Source organism: Brienomyrus brachyistius, chromosome 22, assembly GCF_023856365.1.
Source record: "Brienomyrus brachyistius isolate T26 chromosome 22, BBRACH_0.4, whole genome shotgun sequence".
In the NCBI taxonomy this organism is placed as follows: Eukaryota; Metazoa; Chordata; class Actinopteri; order Osteoglossiformes; family Mormyridae; genus Brienomyrus; species Brienomyrus brachyistius.
Window position 1 is genome coordinate 16,694,627 of NC_064554.1, and position 22,258 is coordinate 16,716,884.

Here is a 22,258-nt window from a genome sequence, read left to right on the forward strand (position 1 = left end):
TATTTTGATATTCTGCTTTTAAATATACCGGTTCAGCACAAACCTTCAGGCTTAAATAAATTGTGGGTGGCTAACATAAACCGACGGGTTAAAACTGTAAAATCGTTGCCAATAATATGGTTTGAAGAGCACATCGACTTGGTGTAATATACGCGGGTGCGTCTGGTTTTGTCTTGCTATATCTTGAGTAGTAACGGAACAGTTTAGTAAATGTGCTATAATGCCCGTACACAGCCAAATGTAATCAACTTCAGCTGTCATTCAAAAACTAGAAAACGCGTATTAACTTGAACTTGTAGTTATATAAACGTCAGGTATAATACCAGCTCGTAAATGTGGTTTCGTCTATTTTCTGTCAAGGCTATCACTCCCTGTCTGACTGGGCGGTGCATGAAGTAAGGATTCTGATTGAAACTGGATGCCACTCATTTTAAATTCTGTTAGTAGTAGTGTTGACATGATCATTATTAAGTGATGTCCAGCTTTCATTTGTTATTTACTTTTGACGTTAACTTCGTAACTCCCTAATAAACGGTACAGGATATGTAATGCAGAGCGAAGTTCGGTGAGAATATAGGGCACCTTTATCTAGACTTGAATGGATGTGGGAGGGCATTGTAGGGTCCGAGACCATGATTGACATAATGAATTCCCACTGAGATTACTTTGCGAAGTTCCGCCGCTCAAGTCTCAAGTCCACGCCTTTTCACGTTAAACGACAGAACAAGAAACGACCAATAAGAAGACAGGCTTTGTTGACAAGCAGTTGAATTAACCAATGGTTGTGGCGAATTTGGTTGACAGAGGGTGGAGTTTTAGTCACCAACGGAGGTTGGTGTCGTCTGACCGGATGATAGAAGTTTTGTTTAGTGAGTTTTTTTTATTATCCGTTTGATTGAGTGATCGGTCTTGTTTAGCGCTACCGGTAACGACTTGTTAAACCCTTATATTTATTTCAAGTAACTCTTTCCGTTGACTTCATCTGTCTTTTTTTAAATAGAGAAGTCAAATAGTTTGTAGGGCGAAACTCAAGCCTTCAAAGTAACACGAGTACTTAGCTTGCTAGCCGGTTTGCTACGCGACAGACAAGGCGAGCCCAGCGCAGCAATGGGGAACCGGGGGATGGAGGATTTGATTCCCCTCGTAAATAAACTTCAGGACGCTTTCAGCTCCATCGGCCAGAGCTGTAACCTGGACTTGCCGCAGATCGCCGTGGTCGGCGGTCAGAGTGCCGGAAAGAGCTCGGTTTTGGAGAATTTCGTCGGCAGGTGAGTTGAATGATTAAGCGCGTATTGCTAATTAATGAGTGCGGTGACAACACGGCCCTCGCTGGCCGCCGCGCGGAGCTCGTGCGGCGGCAGGTCCCGTGCGCGCGCCGGTCACGCTCCTCCGCCCGTGTTTTCGCGGCTCCTTCGCCGTTTCCTCCTTCTCGCCTCGCTGGTTTCCCGTAAACCCGCTTGTCATGCACGAAAACAAGTTACGCACTTAACGCAGGTTGAACGGCGGCCGGGAACGAGGAAATGAAGGGGGGGCGGAGATAAAGGAGCGGGGCGGTCGGTGCCGTTCGCTGTTGGAAGTGTACCCGGTGGGGTACCGCACGGATGGAGGGGAAGCGAAAGGGGTGACTTTCTAAGGGCAGCCGTCATGTCAGACATACCCCTTGTTTGATGGGCCGCTGTAGTTGTATCGCGGTCATTGTGTGTTTTATTTGTTTGAAAACCCATTGCCGTTGCATGCATTATTATTTTTTTTACACAATTACAGCCAAGCCGTAGTTAAAAGTTAAGATCTTTCTCGATCTAGGCTACCGTCCAACAATTCGTGGCTGTAATTGTCGCCTGCCGCGGACTGGCGGGTAAGGCAGGTGTTGCTCGGGCTTTCCACGGCAGCTGGGCAGATGTTTGCACTGGGGACGATTAAAAGCCTGTTAAAACGTGATGCTGCAGGGATGGGTCCCGGAGGGCAGGACTGTAACGGCACGGCACGGTCACAGTCCGCTCCGCCTGGCGTTTGTTTTCCTGAGCTGTAGCCTTTACCCATGGGTTGCAACGGCAGGCGGTGCGGTTCTCCCCTAACGCCATTGTTAAGAATCAGCTGATTGGCTGACAGTTGGGGTCCCCGCTATGTATCCGAAACCGTGATTGGCCAGCTCTGGACCCAGAGATCTGTGGTATAGGCCTCTTAATTGCCCATCTGAAGCATGTGTTTGAAAAGCAGGACGTCCCAGCTTATCTTTCTGCTGTCAGTAAAGACAAGTACATTCCCTAAAACCTGCTGGACGACCGCTTTTTATGACTTAGTTGGGGCACCTGAAACCCAAACAAAGCCCTCACTAACCTTACTCATTGTGCTTGCTTTTAATTGCACTGTTATGTTATGTTGCATTAATTACAGCAGGAATACCTCCTAGATTCCTGTATGTGTCCTCCACGAGGGGAAAACCCTGATTTGTTCACAACAGCCTTTTATATGATAAAAATATTAATAATTTTTTCTCATTTAAAAAAATCTTTAAGGTTATTCTGTTGATCATGCCATCGTGGTTATCCCCCTCACACAGAAGGAAATGTTGTTGCATGGCAATGCTCACCTGCGACTTACGGGCACTCAGGTGCACACACACACACACACACACACACACACACACACACACACACACATACACTGTCATGTGACTCGGTGGGGAATGGGAGATCTGCCCTTTGTTGTTGATTTGAGAGGAAGAGCGAGCAGGTTTGCACATAGCCCCTGGGTGTAATTAGCACCATGGCTGCCTCCACCCATCTTTTGTTGTTGTTGTTTTTTTTTTTTTCCCCAAGGCCTGCATCTCTCTTTTTGCCCAAACAGAGGCCACCCTGGCTATGTTCTTCTTGCAGCCAGGACCTGAGCTCACTACGCTGGTGCCTCTTTGCTTAAGAAAAGATCCCGTCCCAGATAAAGTGACAGCCAGCAATCTCGGACTCAGTCTTGCTCGACCGGTTACTCCATTTTGCATAGTGGAACGTCCCGTCTCCTGAACGGGCCTGTGTGATCACTGGAGATGGGGGCGGGGCACAACACATTGCCTCCTAATGCTACCAATGGCTGTTTTTTTTTTTTAATGATTGTTTTTCCAGCAGCCAATCCACCTCATGCTCACAGTTGAGAAGGCGGGGTTGATCACAGCACTTAATTGCCTTCGCCAGCTTCCTGTTTTCCATTGTCTGGGTGGTGGGTGGCTCGCCAGTGATAGGCTGATTCATTCCGTCCTGTTTGTGAATGTCTTCATTTCTTGGAATTCAAGACTCATGCTGTTCTCCCCTAATTGATTTAACTCATTGACGCAGATTATTATTATTTATTTTTCATCTTGGGAGGAGCAGACAGGGCATTTGAAGGGTGAATTCCACCAGCAGTGACACTTATGTAAAGATAGCAATGGCGACGCAAGTTGCCATTTTCAAGACGGAGTCGACCCAACAAACCATTACTTTAATCGGCAACCTTGCAGTTTTCCGCATAAAGCGACAGACGATGCAAGCTGTTGTGAACACCCAGAGATGATGTAATATCTCTCAAGAACAATGACGAGTTCTGGTCTTTCAGGAAATTCAAGCTGTGGGTGAATGGAGTAGCCATTTCGGAGATTCTCACTCTCAGCTCCTCTCTCTGTCTGTCTGTCTCTCTCTCTCTCTCACTCTCTCTCTCTCTCGCAGTCATTTGTCATAGACATGGCGCCGGGAAGTGCGGATGTTCGTTCTTGTTTGGGTTAGATTAAGTTTCCTTGGAGCGCTTAGATTGCATGATATCTCTTGAATAGCACCTTACCCAGAAGCCCCAGTCTAAGGCGCCTCCAGATGTCAGTTGAACAAGCTCCTTAATCTAATCGATGGTAGCCATGGCGATGAACCCTTGGCCAATGTGCGGCCAAGCGTCCTCTGTGTGTGTGTGTGTGTGTGTGTGGTGGCACTCCGTCAGTCACAGGGTGGGCCTTATCTTGTGTCAGGCAGACGGGCGTGGATTGGGCAGGGTTGTAATCTGGCTCCCTGGCATTTTGCGCTGAAGCCGGCACCTTGGAAGTTTAGGATACAGTGCTCCTCTTACAGTGCTTTCTCTTCCTGATCTTACTGATTGTACAGAACGTGCTGGCCCAGTGGTGGAGTGACACACTGGGATCGCTGCCCCCTGCAGCTGTGATGCGCACACATGTAAAACAGCACAAACAGTTGTTCTCTGTACAACACCATTCTTTAGTTTTGCTAATTTGTCACACTTGTATTCATGCTTTATTAATTACGTTCTCTCCTGAAGGACATAACATCAAGGCTTGTCATCCTAACCTGTCTTGCATTTTAAATACTGTGCAGCACCTGGGAAACGACATTAATTCACACGGGCTAATGGACTCTGCGTGGCGTTTTTTGGTCTTGGTCTAGAAGGTGAGATAGTCGATCAGTCTTGTGTTTGTGTGTGTGTTAAAGAGCTGAATGATTCTCACAGAAGGTAAATGAGACCTTGTCACTTAGTGGTCCAGATGTCTTCGAGCGAAACCTGCAGTAGTTTGTTTTTTGGCTTCGTCTTTCCCCGCTCTTGTATCACCGCTTGACTGTGCATGGGGGTACCAGGGAGCACACACACACACACACACACACACACACACACACACACACACACACACACACACACACACACACACACACACACTCCTGCTCATCCCCCTCAGTTGAGCAGCCCGCCTGCTTCCCAGTCTGTGCTTTCTGGTCGGCGAGATGTATAATAGATGGCAGCTTCGTCTATCATTTACAGCACATCAATAATTCAACTGATTCCCTGTGGCCCTCTTCGCTGGAACCCTGTGGTTGTGTGTGTGTGTGTGCGCGCGCGCGCACATCACTGAGTGCATCTCAGCCTCGTTAGGAGACTGAGACGGCCCCCTGTTGATGAGTAATGAACCTTCCGTCCTCTCTTTGCACTTAACGTGTTCTTGCATCGGGGCAAACGCCACACTCGGCATGGCAGCGGTTGTGAACAGCAGCCTCTGTGTAGCCTCGCATCTGTCTTTCTGGCTGCATTGTCCCAGGATTCCATCTGTTGCGCTGTGTCAGGTCCTCCTGGGTCACGTGTCCCCTTTCCTCCTCCAGCTAATGGCTGCTCCCCACCACTATCCCACTCATTCGTTTTTGCTCTTGATGCCCCTACGGTCATTTGTCTTCCCACATTCCTCCTCTTCATCCTCACATATACCCTGTTCGCAGTCTCACTTTCCTGTTTCTCACGGCCCCCCTAGCCCCCCCCCCCCCCCCCCCTCGGCCTCTGAGATTTCCCCTCACTACCCTTTGTCTGTGTTTCTGGCTGCTAGGGGAAGCTGGAATGTTTTATTTCAGACCGGTTTGTTTTGTTTAACATGTGTGTTAGGTGATGCTGTGTGCCTTGCATCATACCCAATTTCATATCGATTATGACGCATGTGTTGCCATTATAACTGCCAGTGCATACATTTTTTTGTGATTCAGCGTTGAAATATTTGACAGATCGGGTATTGGCCATATGTGATTGATCCACGTCTGATACTTATTTAGTTTTTGGCAGTCTCTACAAGGACAGCTCCTATTTCGTGTTAAATCTATTAGTACAATTAATCGTGAGACAGTCCTTTCCCGTTTTAGATGTGTGTGTGTTTTTTGCAGCATTCAAACTGAACACTATCACTGCCATTCAGTGTTTCTTGCTACTCTGTGGGTGTGAGTGCAGTGACTTGTGCCTGCTGTGACGTCATGCGCAAAAGAAGCATAAAAACGGCAGATATGGGGGGGGGGGAGTGATCTGGAAGTATTTTACACTTTCAGTAGCAACTTGTAGCACTGCGATTTGCAATATTTGTAAAAACAAAGTTTTGAGAGGTGGGAGCAGCGTTTAGTGGAACATCCCACTAAACAATGTGCACTCGTTTGTTCGAGACGACGAGAGTAATATGAAAACAGCAATGGATGATCTGGGAGTCGCTGGGTTGGGCTGCTTTGCGCACTCGCTACAGCTTGTGATACACGAGGGGCTGCTATCGCACCGAAGTGTAAGTGATGCTGCTGCCGGCGGGAGAGAAATCGTGGGGCATGTGAAGCATTCGGCACTCGCGTATCCTCGCCTGGAAGATACTCAGACTGAACTGCAAATGCCTCAGAAACGCTTAAAACGAGAGGTACTGTTCCACGTTATGTATGTTTCTCGAAGCCTAATTAAAGAGTTTTTGGCATACATTTTTGCATCTGTATTTACTAGTTTGAAAATATTAATAGCATAAAGTAGAAATATATATTATACTAAAATATGTTTGTATCAGAATCTATTCTACTGTCTTGCTTAGCACTAGTACTATGTCTGAGTTTGCTGCCTCATTCTGTTGTGAACGCGCACATTGACAAAGTTGACATTGTGTATTCATGTGTGTATTTGCTGGTCTTATGTAGGGTTGCACAAAAAAATACGTTTCTGCAAGAGGGATCCACTCCCTGAGTATTGCTGAGATGTCACTGAGGTGTGAGATCTTTTGTCACCGTGGCTGGTACTGTGCCGCACCATCAGATCCATCCGTTTATTCAGGCACCACCTGGATCCTGTTGTTATGTACACACTGTTTGTTTGCTTGGAAGACATTTTCTTTTAATGCAGGCTCACTGTATATTTTGCCGGGCATTTTAACTAAAGGTCGGCACAGCAAGTCGAGGCAAGGTATGCAAGTATTCGTGCCAGGTGGCTGGGCGAACCTGTCCGGCATGCCCCTTTGGTTCACCTTGAGAGTTCACATGCATTACTCTGGCACAATAGCACGGGTCGGTGACCCACCCATGTCACGCCCAATGTTGGAATTCTTACCTGAACTTTGGCCCTGGCTGTAGACGGCAATATCCACAATGTTGGCCGTATTGAGTTATTTTTCGAATCCGTCAAGTTGTCTGTCTGCAAGTGGTTGCGACAGACAGTTATGTTGCACACCGAAGCACCATTCTTATGAAATGTATTGTTCTGAGTGTACTTCTGCTTATTGGATACAGTTCTGACGGGTGAACTTGCTGGACTTGGATCTGAAGTGTCTCTCCAGCATGCCTAGTTTGCGGTTCCCCTGCAGCTCACTTTGGCCAACGGCCTCCCTCTCCCTCGTTCTCCTTACTCTCCAGGGACTTCCTTCCTCGAGGTTCAGGCATCGTCACCCGCAGGCCCCTCATCCTCCAGCTGGTCAACAACAAAGCAGGTCTGTCCCGCTCTCCTCCCGTTTCCTCGGCGATGCCCCCGTGAGTGCGTCTGCCGTGTGGAGTCTCGCCGCACGGGATTTCACTGCGCTCTTACGCCCTGCTTTCTCCCACTGCAGAATATGCCGAATTTCTGCACTGTAAAGGGCGCAAGTTTGTGGACTTCGATGAGGTTCGGCTGGAGATCGAGGCTGAGACGGACAGGATCACGGGCTCCAATAAGGGCATCTCCCCCATCCCCATCAACTTGAGGGTCTACTCCCCGCATGGTATGACCTACGTGACATTTGTTCTCCAAGGCATTCACTGGTCATGCTGGGATCTTGTGCTTTCTCTTCTCCACCTCTAACCCCACCTGTACCCACCTCCAGTGCTAAACCTCACGCTGATCGACCTGCCCGGCATGACTAAGGTGGCGGTTGGGGACCAGCCTCCAGATATTGAGCACCAGATCAGGGAGATGTTGCTGCAGTTCATCACCAAGGAAAGCTGCCTGATCCTGGCTGTCACGCCGGCCAACACTGACCTCGCTAACTCCGACGCGCTCAAAATCGCCAAGGAGGTCGACCCCCAGGGTAGGCATTGGATGAGGGCTTTTGGGACTGTCTGCGTAGATGCTTGTCCCTCTCTAGCACTTCCACGCCTTCCAACGATACAGATGTGATGCTGCCAAGCCCCACCCCCATCCTTCCATGTCCAATCATAATGCCTCCGGTGTAGAGTGCCAGTTGAACGATGGGCAAAGTCTTCAGAACCCAGAGCTGAGCTGTTGTGAACGTCTTCTGTAGGGCTGCGCACCATCGGCGTCATCACCAAGCTGGACCTGATGGACGAAGGGACAGATGCCAAGGAGATCCTGGAGAACAAGCTGCTGCCTCTGCGCAGGGGTGAGGAGGACGCAGCTGTGTGCCGTAGGGGAACCCGGTCCATTGCAAGCAAGGAGAAAGTCATAAATGGTGCTCTCTGCTGCCCCCCACAGGCTACATTGGAGTGGTGAACCGTAGTCAGAAAGATATTGACGGGAAGAAGGACATTCGTGTTGCTCTGGCAGCTGAGAGGAAGTTCTTTCTGTCACACCCGGCTTACAGGCACATTGCGGAACGCATGGGCACCCCCTACCTGCAGAAGACACTCAACCAGGTGAGGGGGGGTGAGGGGGTGTTAATTTATCCTGGGCCATTAAACGCAAAAGCAGAAATATAATGTTTCAGGAAATGGGGAACATGGCATTCCTGACCATCACACCCGTAACCTGCCCCTGGCACTTCCCCTTCGCCGTCTCCGCAGCAACTGACCAACCACATCCGCGACACGCTGCCGGGTCTGCGCAACAAGCTGCAGAGCCAGCTGCTCTCCCTGGAGAAGGAGGTGGAGGAGTACAAGAACTTCCGGCCCGACGACCCCACGCGCAAGACCAAGGCTCTGCTGCAGTGAGTGGGGCTGCATCGCCCTGTTATGGGGAGTTGGGAGGGGAAGCACGCTCCTGTGTGCGGACGTTGGGCGCACATGAATCATCTGCTTCCGTGTGGTTCTTCTGTGCTATAGGGCAGGAATCAATGTGTACTGCAGTGAGGATTATGAATATTAGGCGACTTATTACTTATTTTTACCTGTATTAATAGATCCGTTCTCTCGCTCTCTTGCTCCACACACACGCTGAGCATCTCTGTCCCCCCCTGCCTTCCCCAGAATGGTGCAGCAGTTCGGAGTGGACTTCGAGAAGCGGATAGAGGGCTCTGGAAACCAGGTGGACACAGTGGAGCTGTCAGGCGGAGCCAGGATCAACCGCATCTTCCACGAGCGCTTCCCGTTTGAGCTGGTTAAGGTGCCCCTCACTCACCTCACCGCCGCAGAGCCACACAGCTTTTCTCCAGGAATAATGTTAATTTAATTTTAGCAGTCATTTTTCACAGCAGAAATGATGAGGAACTTCACACCTGAATACATTGGATCCCAGAGCAAGAACTACCTGCCTGGACTCCAGATGACCACACACACACACTCACACTCTCTGCACCCATGTCCCTCTGTCCTTCCATCCCAGATCGTGTTTGATGAGAAGGAGCTGAGGCGAGAGATCAGCCATGCTATCAAGAACGTCCACGGTGTGAGGCACGTACCAGGGAATGGGGTGGGGGGTGGACATAGTGACCCGCCTCACAGCCAAACGCCAGCACATCAGTCTGCCCCCTTTTTCTCTCCTTTCTGACCACTTCCCGCTCCCCCGGCCACCATTCGCCCCCATCTGTTTTTGCACTTCCCTCTGGGTAACACAGCTCTATAGTGTTGTCTGTATGTAGGCACCGTTCACCAGTGTTAATCTCAGCTGCAACATCAGCCAGTCAGTCGTCGCCCTCAGAAAACGTCGTTGCCTCACATTGTTTCATTCTCTCTGCTCTGCCCATCCCTCACACATACCCTGCTCTCCCCCCCCCCCCACCATTTCAATCTGTGTGTGTCTGTCTGTGTGCGCCTGTGTGTCTGTCTATGTAGAACGGGCCTGTTCACTCCAGACATGGCGTTCGAGGTCATCGTGAAAAGGCAGATTATTAAGCTGAAGGAACCCTGCCTGAAGTGTATCGACCTGGTTGTTCAAGAGCTCGTCAGCACAGTCAGGCAGTGCACTGACAAGGTACCCGCCAGATGGGGGCGCCCTTGTGCAGGAGGGAGTTGTGGGAGTGGGAGCTGCATTGCATATTATTCTCCTCCTAGAAGCAGATCAGTTTGGCCTCGTCTGACGTTAATGCCCATCCTCCAAGAGAGTAGCAGTGCATCCCACCCCCCCAACAGCCCTCACCAATCCCAGTCCATCTGCCTCTTTCCCTGTGTGCTGGTGTCATGGTTTTGTGTTTCGTATGCTGTGGTGTGGTGGTGCCTGTGTTTACAGACGAGGTCTGGGAACGTTCCGGCATTTTCCGGCGTCCGGGGTCTCGTGCAGTCCGGCTGCAGGTTCCTGCATCTGTTTCTTCTGGAATTTGAGAACCTGCAGTCGGTCCTTCTCAGCTTCCATATTTCCTTCCCACCTGACATTCAAGCTGGCTGACTAAACAGAGTGTCTCGATTTTTGACTTTGCTTTCCCCCTTCCTTTTATCTTTCTCCTTCTCTCTCTTTCTCCCTTTTCACTCTCCCCAATCCCTACCCACCCCCCCCCCCTCCCCACCACGGCCCCTAATGCCTCAGAACGGGCCTGTTTACGCCGGACCTGGCTTTCGAAGCCATGGTGAGAAAGCAGGTGCTCAAACTGAAAGCGCCCAGTTTGAAATGCGTGGATCTTGTAGCGTGTGAGCTCAACGCGCTGGTCAGGAAGTGCGGCGACAAGGTAATCGTGGAGCGCAGACCAGAACGGACACGAGACACCAAATAGCCCCCCTCCTCAGCGCCTGGAACATGGCGCACCCTCACAGTCAGCCTTCTGCGTCTCGTCCCATAAGGAATTACCAGGCATTTGCGTCCTTGTGGTGTCATGTGATCCATCGCCAATGCTCTTGATGCAGCCTCAGGCCTTTTCCAAAAGCCTGGCCCTCCCTGAACTCCCCCCCCCCCCCCCCATCCTGGATAACAGAATTAACAGGCCTAAACCAGGCTTTGGAAAGGCGCTAGGCCTCGCCACGTTGTCCTGTCTAGAGGTTCGCAAAGTCGTCCCATCGACATCGTACAAAGTCGACACGCTCATTTGTAACTTCCTCATTTTTTTTGCCCGCCATAGTTTGTCATGTTTTTGTGCTTTTGTGTGTAACGATGCAGAACCTCATTTTGTGGGAGGAGGGGGGAGGGGGGTTAGTCTGTGCTCACCCAGGATGAGCAGGAGGTATGTGAACCAATTTGGTAACGGGGACGCAGGTCTCTCAGTGACGGCTTTTTCCCTCAGCGCCTCTGCCCCGCTTAGTGACCTCATTTCAGCCCGCATCTAGGTGAATGGCTTGGGAGTAGGGAGCAGGTAGTGCGGCCATTAGTGCTCAGGGTTCCTGTCCCTGTCAATCTCTGGTTCAATTCAGTATTGCGATAGCCCAACTTGGGATATCATGGCTGCAAAGGACACAACCACCCCCATCCCACACACACGCATGCGCACAATCATTAGAAACGGCTGGGAGCTTTTGCTGTAGCCCCATTCGAGGACTTTGGAATCGCTGTGCAACTACGTAAACTCGGAGCGAGGAGGAGGGAGACCGAAGTAGCCAATGAAATAGCATTTTGATGCCTAGTATGTTTTTAGTTGGGGGAATCCTGGGAAAAGGGTGTCTATCTCTACTTTCTGAGCTACCATGCAACTGCACTTCTTACGATCTCCAATTCTGTTATCTGTGTTTCCCCACTAACAGTCATTAAGCCAAACTGAAGGTTGCTGTCAGCTTAGAAAGGTCGCCCTGTTTTGATAGACCCCTGACTTTCTCCCGACTTTGCCTGGGGTTTGCCGTTTATTCAGATCAGCAGTCTTGATGCAAGACTGCCGTTCCATATCCCAGCAGCACTGCGGAAAGCGGGTCATTCTAAGCTGACGGTGATTCCTTACTGTCCTCCAGGCTGCAGTGCATGTGTGAGGCTGATGCCTCTCGCTTTTTAAACACGCCGTAGTTCTGGCCGATTTCCTTTCGTTAGGCCAAATAGCTGTAGAATCTGTGTGTGCGTGTGTGTGTGTGTGTGTGTGTGTGCGCGCGCGTGTGCGTGTGCACTTTCAGAGACTGTGCGTGCAGTGCTGTCCCTCTATTGCAGCTGGGCAGTTACCCCCGATTGAGAGAGGAGACGGAGAGGATCGTGAGCACATACATCCGAGAGAGAGAAGGCAAGACCAAGGACCAGGTGAGATAGTGGAGGCAGAATTCCGGGAGGTAGGTGGGGAGGATAACATAAGTGGGGAGCGAGCTAATGATGTAGATTAAGAAAGGGGGCGTGGGGAGGGCAGAAACCTTTCAGAAATTCAAGAGAAGGATTTAGTTTATACTAATTAAGATGTTTCTTCTTCACCAGGTTCTGCTACTAATTGACATTGAACTATCCTACATCAACACCAACCATGAAGACTTCATTGGTTTTGCCAAGTACGTGAACCCCCACCCCCAAATCTTCCCTTCACTCCGCCCCAGCCCTGGCTACATGTGCTGCAGGAAAATCCACTAATATCCCAAAATCCCTCCTGCATCTGCATCCCCTAGTTTAAAGCTTGTTTGGACATGAGTTTCTGACAGGGCTTGGGACGGTGGGGGGGGGGGCATTAAGCCACTGTTGCCCCCAGATCTCACCAACACTTCCTCCTCCCCCATCTGACGTAATTTGCCATCGAAGTTGAGACTTCTAGGAGATTTTATCAGCCACAAAGTACAAGTCACCTCATGGAGTTGGTGTAGATACCCTTGCTGCCCACAGCCATCAGCTCCATCACCCGGAATGAGCATGCACGGGCTTGTTGCCATTAATATGGGTTCAATAGTTCTTGTCTTTAGCCTTTGCCTCAAGTTGAGATGAGAAGACTCTTTTTTTCTCTTCATTTCAGCTTACACTGAATTACGTGTGAATCTGTTTATCTGGTTTAATAGGGCTTGATGGTCAACTACAAATCCAGTTACAGAAACTGTTTTGTAAGCATGACTTCCTTTTCATGCATTAAAACCAAGCATGAAATTCAATTGCAAGTGCCATATAGAGTCTGCCTGCTCCCCCCCCTGCCCCCACCATCGATTTTGTAGCCGTTGTTGATTTAACGTCATGAGAATGTCAGGTATGGTCTTCTTGACGTGGAACATATTTTTTTCTACGGAAGTGCTGTTCGAAATTCATTCTCATTTGCTTGAATCTCGATTTGCTTGCCGGCGTATCCACAGAGTTCTGAGTGTTTCCTTGCATGATGCTCAGGGAAACTGCATTTTCATAGCTGGGATTGATTGCGTCGGACTTCCTCTCGTTTTCTCCCTCTTTTTCGGCCCTGGGTTTTTGCGTCATTTTTTGCGAAATTTTTTGCGTCGTTTTGTGTCGGCTGCTATATAGTCTGACAGACCCTTGAATCGATGGGTGATGCTGCCATCGCTGGGGGGAAACGGCGTGGCCAAAGGCAGTGAGCCTCGTAGCCGGTCTTGCACCCCTACTAACAGCGAGTCACCCGGGCATGCTTGTGGTGACATGATGGGGTCAGATGCTCCCTCCCCGGTCACTTAAGCCTGAGCGTGTTGGCTGTTCCTTGACTGGCCTTTGGTGTTGGTTACGCGCATGGGGGTAACGGCTGCTTCTGAGTGGCGTGGGGGCTAATCGCTCTCGTCACTTTCAGTCTCGACTTCAGGAGGATGGACGACAGCCCCCCTTTGGGGTACAGCAGCAACAGGTGGGCCGTCTAAGACCCGCCCCTCCTATCCCACCCTGGGAGTAGTGACCGCATCTGTCTACCAGCCCAATCTCTGCCCGCAAACTTTTTTGAATGTAGATTTTTAGGGTTTGTCTGCTTTTTGGGTTTGTAAACATTCATTTTGAGTTTATACATGTTTAACAAACAGACTCTCAGTGACAATGCAGTCGCTCTTTGCTGTACGTGTATCTGTTGCCTATAAAGGCTAAATCAAAGACACTTGAATCCCTGTAATCTTTGTTCTAGTTGACTCATTCACCATATCTCTGTGTGGTATGACTAATCCTGACTCTGTCTTCTCTCTGGAAATTCCCCTCCACCCCACAGCGCCCAGCAGAGGAGCACGCACGTGAACAAGAAGAGGGCCATCCCCAACCAGGTACCCCTACGCATTCCGCCCCTTCACCTCCCATCTCGCCAAAGGGCTCTTTAAATCACTCCCTCGCTCCCCTAGACCTGGTGTGCCATTAAACTCCTTGCTTTCATCTAACCCAAATTTCATTGCTTCCCTATCTCCACGGGGTACTTCTCACACCACCTCTCTGATATAAACCAGCCTAATCTCGGCCCACCCTAACGCTGCTGGTACCCTAATCCCTGTCCCACCCACTTGTCATATAGTCCACTCTGCCCAAATTCAGCCAAACAAGCTGGCTCAGGAACCCCCACATCCCGCAGCGCACCACCAGTCTGTGCTGCTTGATCCCTTTGGCCTTGTAATTGTATCCAGAATAAAGAATGTTGTAGTTGCCTGTTCCAACATGTATCAAGATATTTGGCAGTAATCCCTGTTACCCCCCCCCCCCCACACACACACACAGTCTCTGTTTTTCATGATTGTATAGCAATTGTTGCATGAAACACACCGAATGGCATGACTGCACCCCGCAAAGCAACAACTAATCAGCCTCCTCCTTTTTTGGCCTTTACGGTAATTGTTAGAATTGCGCACGAACCGACCAATGTGACAAGAGGCCTGAAACCCTCGAATTAATCTAATGCATGTAACGGTGTTGCTTTCTCTCGATTTATTTTTTTTATTTATTTTTGCTCTCCCATCATTCTCTCTTGACCCCCCCTCTCCTCTCACATGCCTGGCATGTCTGTCCTCCCCCCCTGTCTATTCTCTCTCTCTCTTTCACCCCCCCCCCGACCAATTCTCTCTTTTGCTTGTTCCCTTTCTTCTGTAATTTAATTTGCTTGACTACCCCTGCTCCCCCCCCCCCCCCCCCCCAACAGGGTGAGATTTTGGTGAGTACCTATAAACCCCTCTATCCAATACTGCCCCGTTAGAGGCCTCATCCTGGTAGTGGGTCATTCAGGGGTGGTCACCTTTGCAGGAAGCCTGAGGCCTTACGGGCAGTCATCTGAGCTGGGGAGGGCGGGGGTCATTCACCGTTTTAGGGACACATTGGGCCCTGCAGGAGAAAGCTCAGTGCTTAATGACCCAGCCTTACAACGGACTGTTACGGGACGTTTGGACCAACCAAAAAAAACAAATCTATGCCAAAGAGATGGTCCCTGTCTCTTTTGGTAATGCTGATTGGTTATCGCCACTCCTGCACAAGGTGCTACCATGGCAACATTTTTTTTTAAAAAAAAAAAAAAAAAAAAAAAGAAACCAAATGTTACCTCCTTTGGTCATGTTTGCCTTCTGTCCTGCAGTTTAAGAGGTTGGCGGACATGGAAGACGATCAGGTAGAGTTCTAAATAACTTAGCGACTGAAATGGAGAATACAATTGCAACCGTAATTATGCTATTTATCTCCATTACCACTAATTTGGTAATAGTATACACCGTAATTGCTCTGAGCAAAACGCAAAATTACCCTAACAGCATTGTAATTGATGCAGTTTTTAATCTGTAGTTTAGATGTGTCTAACTTTTATCGTAATATCTACGTTGCGTTTCGGTTTCACTTGCTGTTGGAGTGGAATTCGTTTTATTCACCCATCCAATCAATCAAATCAGTTCGCAATATCGTGAGAATCTCTCTGAAATAATGTCTTGGCTGAAAGGAGAAATGAAATTGCTGTAAGCAGGCCTGTGATACTAAACTAACGATGTCATTTTAAAACTGAAAAGCGAAAGCGAAATGCATTGAGAGCTGCTTGTGCCACCTTGTGGCGAGGCCTGGTGTTGCCCTGACCTCAGTTATCCTGACAAAGGTGCCCTCTGGTGTCCTGCCTGGGTGTCTGTGTCAGAGTTTGCCATGTGAAGAGTTGCTGTTACTGTAACAAGGGGAGGGGGAGGGACTAATTCGGAATTGGGGGGGGGGGGGTGGCTAAACTCGACACACTTCTGCTGTGTGTTATCCATCTTTGCATGTGTGTCATTTTGTTTATCAATTCATAACTTCCAACATAATCGGAGAAAGCAGTCCAGGCTGCTGGGTTGAAATGCGCATTTCAATGGAATCATTTAAAATTCTTTGTATCTACCCCCGCAATGATTGCTGTTACTGCAGTCATTAATCTCTGCACTCATTCTTACCCATCCTTCAGGTGTGATGTTCTTGTCGCTGCTTCGTCTGTGTACAGAAGGTCAGGAATTAGCCGTGATATTTTCACTTTCAGACTGGTCTCTGGTGCAGGCTGTGGTTTTTGGCCTCTGCTAGCAGGACAGTTTCAATTCGACAGGCCCAAGATGAGTATCAGAGGCTAGAGCTGAACGAGTCCATGCTGTAAACCAGGGGTGCCCACACTCCAGTCCTGGGGGGCCAGAGTCCTGCACATTTTTGGGTTTCCCCTCATTTAACACACCTGATTCAACTCCTTGTGCTAATTACCACACAGCTCTTGAGCTGAATCATTTATGGTGGAACAGGGAAAGAACTAAGCTACACAGGGCTCCGGCCCCCCAGGACTGGAGTTGGACACCCCTGCTGTAAATCCTACAGAGGTGAAACTTACAGCTATCTGGTTACCTTGCTCTTCTGATTGGTGGGGTGTTTGACCAATCAAATGCTGAAAGTAGAGCCATCTAGCCAGTCACAATGTAGGAATCTGATTGTTCCACCCGTGCTGATCTGCTGGAGTGGTCCATCTGGACTGTAGGCCACCAGAATGATGAGGTAAACAGAGGTGTTGGTGTTGGGTGGAACACAAGAAAAGCGGAACCGCCTGGCCTTCCTATTTAAAGGTTTTTAAAACGTCGGGGGTATTTACCCACGCAGCACGGTAAACAAAACTGTATGTTTGTAGATTTGCTGCTATGTGGAAGTTTAGGGACAAGATTGGACGCCCTAAGACATGAGCCAGGTACAGGATTGGAAGGACAATATCACACCTGAACGGTGACGGTTTATTCACTATGGTTTTCTGTACTCTGACAGTAGCTAGTCGTTAATCGATTCTCACATCCTGTGGTTCTGGTTGAGTAATTCCTCGTCCTGAAGAGAATTCTGCTGCCAATATTTCCTGTTTTGCCAGTGTCCCGAAAAAGCAGTTGACTTTGAGTCACGTTTTCAAACAGGACGCAAACCCTGCATAAGGCAAACTCCTCTTGGCTCAGTTAGCTTTTTATGTTTTTGTTCCGTTTACCTTCCCTAGCCCCCCCCCTGCCCCCCCATCCCGCCATTTTTTTAACAGGAAATATGTACCCCGACAGGTTACAGTGCCTTTCCCGTCTGTGTCAACTAACAATGCTTATTTTAATTGTCCCATAGGCTAGCCTCTACTGACCCTAATGCTCAATGTTATTGATTTACTGACACCTAACCTCAGGCTGTGGACCGCCGTTCGGTCTGGGTCACGTGACATCTCATGGTCGACTGCCTCAGGTGGGACCGATGACGATAAGGAAAACGCAGAGATCGCAGACACCATAGAATTCACTGTTGTTTCTTTGCGTTTTGGAAGCACTTGATTTTAACCAGCGGTTCTGCTTCTTGCAGCTTCAGTCGAACGTTAGGACCGATCTTGGAAGGAGAATAACTTACTTTTTTGTCCATTTTTATCTTGCTTGCAAATCTAAACTCAGGCCCAAGTCTAAGTATGACCTTAATATAGCAACACTCCTGTTAACCTTGTGAATTATTTTTCAGTGACCTAACACTTCTGTTAATGTAGGTAAGGGTTATCTACTTCCTTCCCATGGGGTAACAAGGAAGACTCAGTTTAAGTAGCATTGTGCAATCACTCCACTTTTCTGAGGACTTGGTTAGTTTTACAAGGAGTTAGTTGGATTGAGGGCATGAAGTAGGAGTGATTAATGACTCAACATCATGGCATCTCACCTCCCTCTGCCCCCTTTCCCATACCAACCATGCCATCCCAACCCTCCGGACTCGCCCCGTTCTCTACGGACAGGTGATCAGGAAAGGTTGGCTCACCATCAACATCAGCATCATGAAGGGAGGCTCCAAGGAGTACTGGTTTGTGCTGACTGCCGAGTCGCTGTCCTGGTACAAGGATGAGGAGGTGCGTGCGCCGATGGCTATGGTGGCGATGGGCGGTGGGGTGAACCAATCGAATTTTGAGCTTACTGGTTACCATGGTCACGGTTCTGGGTGGGTGTGTTTCCAGGAGAAGGAGAAGAAGTATATGCTCCCTCTGGATAACCTGAAGCTCAGGGATGTGGAGAAGGGCTTCATGTCCAACAAGCACACGTTCGCAATCTTCAACACGGAACAAAGGTCAGCCCCTGCCTTTGCCGCTTCCTTTACAAGACAAAGAGTTCGCTGTCGTCTTGTTTGGCCTGGGCGTGGTCAGTCGATCCCGGTGCCTGTTCCTAAAGAACCGCCTCACCGCGAGTCGGCATGTGTTCATGCACAGGAACGTGTATAAGGACCTGCGTCAGATCGAGCTCTCTTGCGCGTCCCAGGAGGATGTGGACAGTTGGAAAGCCTCTTTTCTCAGAGCTGGCGTGTACCCCGAGAAGGACCAGGTACATTAAACGCAAACCCAGTTGCAAAGGTGGTACATTGCTCACAAACCCCGAAAGGGTAACATTGCTTATACATAAATCCAAAATTTGGTGTATTGCCCAGAAATGAAGGGGGAACACATTTTGGTCCACATCTATTAGGTGTTTAAATGTTTAATGTATTTTACTTTCTGTAATATGATTTTGATTTTGAAACGGCTTCGCTTTCAGTTTTGCTCTGTCTGCTGTCCCCCAGGAGCAGCTGTTGTTGAGTAACATGGAACTTGCCTCTGATCTGAGATGCACTCACAGTCGCGCGTCCCGTTCCCCTTTCAGCCAGAAAACGAGGAGGCTGCAGTCGACACCCTGTCCATGGACCCTCAGCTGGAGCGACAGGTGGAGACCATTCGCAACCTGGTGGACTCCTACAGCGGCATTGTCAACAAGACCATCCGGGACCTCCTTCCGAAGACCATCATGCACACCATGATCAACAGCGTGAGTGTCAGGACCTGCCTGCACTGGAGGGAGGGCCGGGGGGAGGGGGGATACAAAGGTCAACAAAGGCCTAGGCAGGTAGACTTATTTTGGGAAAGCTCACACTTTGATAGCCTGTTCCTTTACATGGCTGATCCTCCTACTGCCATGTATCCATCCTGCTCGGTTCGTTTCCTCTCCCTCTCACTCCGGACCCCCCCCCCCCTGCCCCACACAGGCGAAGGACTTCATCCACTCGGAGTTGCTGGCCTACCTGTACTCATCGGGCGACCAGAACACGCTGATGGAGGAGTCGGCCGACCAGGCGCAGAAGCGCGACGAGATGCTACGCATGTACCACGCCCTGAATGAGGCGCTGCAGATCATCGGGGACATCACCACCACCACAGTGTCCTCACCCGTGCCGCCGCCCGTCAACGACAACTGGATCCAGAGGGACCCCAGGTGGGGTTACTCGCTAGGCGTGAACGCGCACACGTTTGTTTCTGTCTTTTGCTCATGACTTCCCGTCTGTCTCTAGTCCTACCTCCCAGCGCAGACCGATGGCAGCGGCCCCCCCCTCCCAGCCGGCCCCCTGCAGTGAGGGGTCCCACCCCAGGTCCTCCTCTGAACCCCTCTCCAGCATTCGGGGGCACCGCCCATCCCCTCCCGCCCGGGGCAGCCCATCAATGCCTATGGCAACCAGGACCCATTCACTGCCCCCCCTCTGATCCCGTCCCGGCCTGCTCGCGTGCCCCCCACCCTGCCCCCCGGCATCCCCAGGTGAGTCCCACCCCATACTGGTGTTCTATCCTCCGATTGGTCGCTCAGCTTTTGAGCAATGGTGGACCTTGACGTTTTCCGGAATCGACGCGTTCCTCTTTTCTCCCCACCTTCCTCTCTTTCGATCACCTGCCCCCATCCCTCGCTCCAACCCTCTGGTCCTGCCTGCTCATTGTCTCTCACTCTCTCTCCCCTGCAGCCGGAGACCCCCTGGCGCCCCCCTTCGGCCCACCATAATCCGCCCCTCCGAGCCGTCCTTACTAGACTAGGCCCCAGGGCCTGAGGGTGGGGCTGGGGTGCCGAGAGAGGGCCAGACGGGACGGCGGCTGTGAACGCGGGCGCGTAAACGTGCATGCACACAAACACGCACGCAAACAGTCGCTGTGCCGCGTGTCGTCTTCAGGGTTACGGACGACCTCCTTGTGCAGAAATGTACAGAATTACAGATTGTCTTTGCAGCATAACAGTTATGCCCCCCCCATTTATTCCCACTTCTGTCTGATCTGTATAAAAAGATACATTAGCCATTTATGCCCGCCCCCACTGATTTTTCTAACTCAAGTCATACTGGAAATCACTGTTATTGTGTCTGTTTTCCCTCCTCCTTTTGTATTTCAGGAAGTATGTACTTTTACAATGTTGTATTTAGCTTTAAGGTCTAATAATTGCATTGTAATACAGGGGAAGCTCACCCCTGCCCCTCCCCTAATCACGCAACCTATAAGAATACAATACGACCAATCAGAGAGCAGGTGAGCCGGGGGGTGTAGACCAGTCAGAAGCTCTGACTGAACTGCAGCTGAAAATGAGTCGTCATACTTGGCATTATATCCTAAAGCAATTTATACAGTCGAGGCAAAAAAGACTAACATTTGTAGCACAGGAGTGACTAAAATAAGTGGTGCTTCAGCACAGTGACGTTATTGTTTTGGTGTATTAAGCAGCCCCCCCCCTCCCTGTACAAACGGTGTGTTCCCCTTGCAAACTTAACAGGCAACAGAAAGTTCCAGATTGTTTAATGGCTGTGGAACCTGGAGCCTGTGAAGCATAAACATAACATGGTTTAAAAAAAAAGAAAAAAAAAAGAAAAAAAAACAACTAACCGTTTTTTGCGTGTTCTGGGCACCTCATTGCACTGATAGGCGGGGGTGTAAATCTTTTGAGATGGGGGGGGGGGGGGGGACACTGCTTCACGGGATGTCAGAGCCCTGACAGAAAGCGAAGTGACCAGGAACTTCAAAATGGATCCAAACCTGTTACCAGAAAGTGCCAGAAAGTTTTGGTGGCGTGATTTTAAACGCAATGTGGGGGGTGGGGCGAGGATTAAATTTTGGGTGGGGTGGGGGTGGAAACCACTCGTGAAATGGCTACATGGACCCGCTTGGTGGTCACGTTCCTGTGGAAATGGAGATGTTTGTAGCCCTTTGTGTTATTTATACCAAGGCTGGTTTATTTTTGTCAAAAGCGGTTTTTATCCTGAATTCTGAGAGCTCTGTCCAGGTTCTCCACCTTTGTGAAGGCTAGTCACAGAGGCCACTGCGGCACCCCCACCCCCCCCCCCCCACCCCACCCCACCGACCCTCGATTTAAAAACTCATCGTATCGCAGTCATTCTTGGCATTGGGGTCTCTACAGATCTCTTGACCATTTATCCTGCACAAATTTCACAGAAAACCAAAAGCCTTATAAGCAGAAAAGGTCTGTCAGATATGTCTTAGGTATGATCAGTGAACATCTGTAATTCCTGATATTTTTTTTAAAAAAATTCCCTTTTGTTCATTTTGGGCTTTTTGGGAAGGTGGGAATTCTGACAGACGTTCTGGATGTTTTCTGTTTGATTTGGTGGGTTGAGCCCGTGGGTGGGGAAGATGGGCAAGGTCCGGATGCTCTTTGGCTTGCTGTGCATGTCCTGCTTCAGAAGAGACTGTGTAAATACAGGTGCAGTCCTATGGAATTAGTTAGGGATTTTCAAAGGGAGGTACTGGCAGAAAGCAACCCCCTCTCCGAGTGTGGGTGTGATTTTGTTACACTTCTTTGCAGATGGGCGTGAGGAGTTTAGGTTTTGCGGGCCGATGAACTTCCTGTGAAGATACGCAGACTCTGAGAGCAGGGTGATGGCCGGCCTTGGCCAAAGTATCAGAGGATCTCGGCATTACCGAGACAGCTGGCCGAAGGCTTTATTTTTATATTTACGGCCGGTAATTTCCTGCAGAAGTTCATTCGAGAACCTTCCTGAAGGTAGAACGTGCAGATACATGCAGGTGGAGGTGGTGTGCGAGCTACCCAGCCCTCCCACTCGGAGAACCGGACACGCTTCCTGACTTAAGTGCCTCTCATTCTGACTGGAACTGAATAACGGAATACAAATAATGAATGAAATGAGAGCATTAATAAAAAGCTAATGTGTACAATAAACGGAATGGCTTCTGGTGGTTGGTGTCTCCTCTTTGTGTCGTTTCTCTCACTCTCCATCTCCCCCGGTGTCCCACCTCCTCTCTGGTACGTTCGTCTCCCTCCATCCAGGCTTGAGATGACTTCTGACTGGTCTGATCACTTTCTCATTTCCACCGTCG

The 22,258-nt window shown here is 49.7% G+C and overlaps 2 protein-coding genes across 3 annotated transcripts in view; one reads left to right on the top strand and one right to left on the bottom strand.

Moving 5' to 3' along the window:
• qtrt1 (queuine tRNA-ribosyltransferase 1) overlaps positions 1 to 22,258 on the bottom strand; it is a 138,684-nt gene that overhangs the window by 5,126 nt on the left and 111,300 nt on the right. The gene's annotated exons all lie outside the window — the stretch shown is intronic.
• dnm2a (dynamin 2a) lies at positions 4 to 22,117 on the top strand. Its single transcript, XM_048990625.1, is given in 23 exon segments — positions 4 to 1,268; positions 7,152 to 7,225; positions 7,343 to 7,492; positions 7,595 to 7,798; positions 8,012 to 8,110; positions 8,203 to 8,363; positions 8,511 to 8,653; positions 8,913 to 9,048; positions 9,268 to 9,335; positions 9,717 to 9,855; positions 11,938 to 12,024; positions 12,193 to 12,263; positions 13,886 to 13,937; positions 14,798 to 14,809; positions 17,870 to 17,980; positions 18,086 to 18,195; positions 18,335 to 18,446; positions 18,762 to 18,923; positions 19,141 to 19,367; positions 19,444 to 19,476; positions 19,478 to 19,550; positions 19,552 to 19,685; positions 19,885 to 22,117. Coding segments are annotated over 23 exon segments (2,589 nt in total). The 5' UTR covers positions 4 to 1,107; the 3' UTR covers positions 19,955 to 22,117.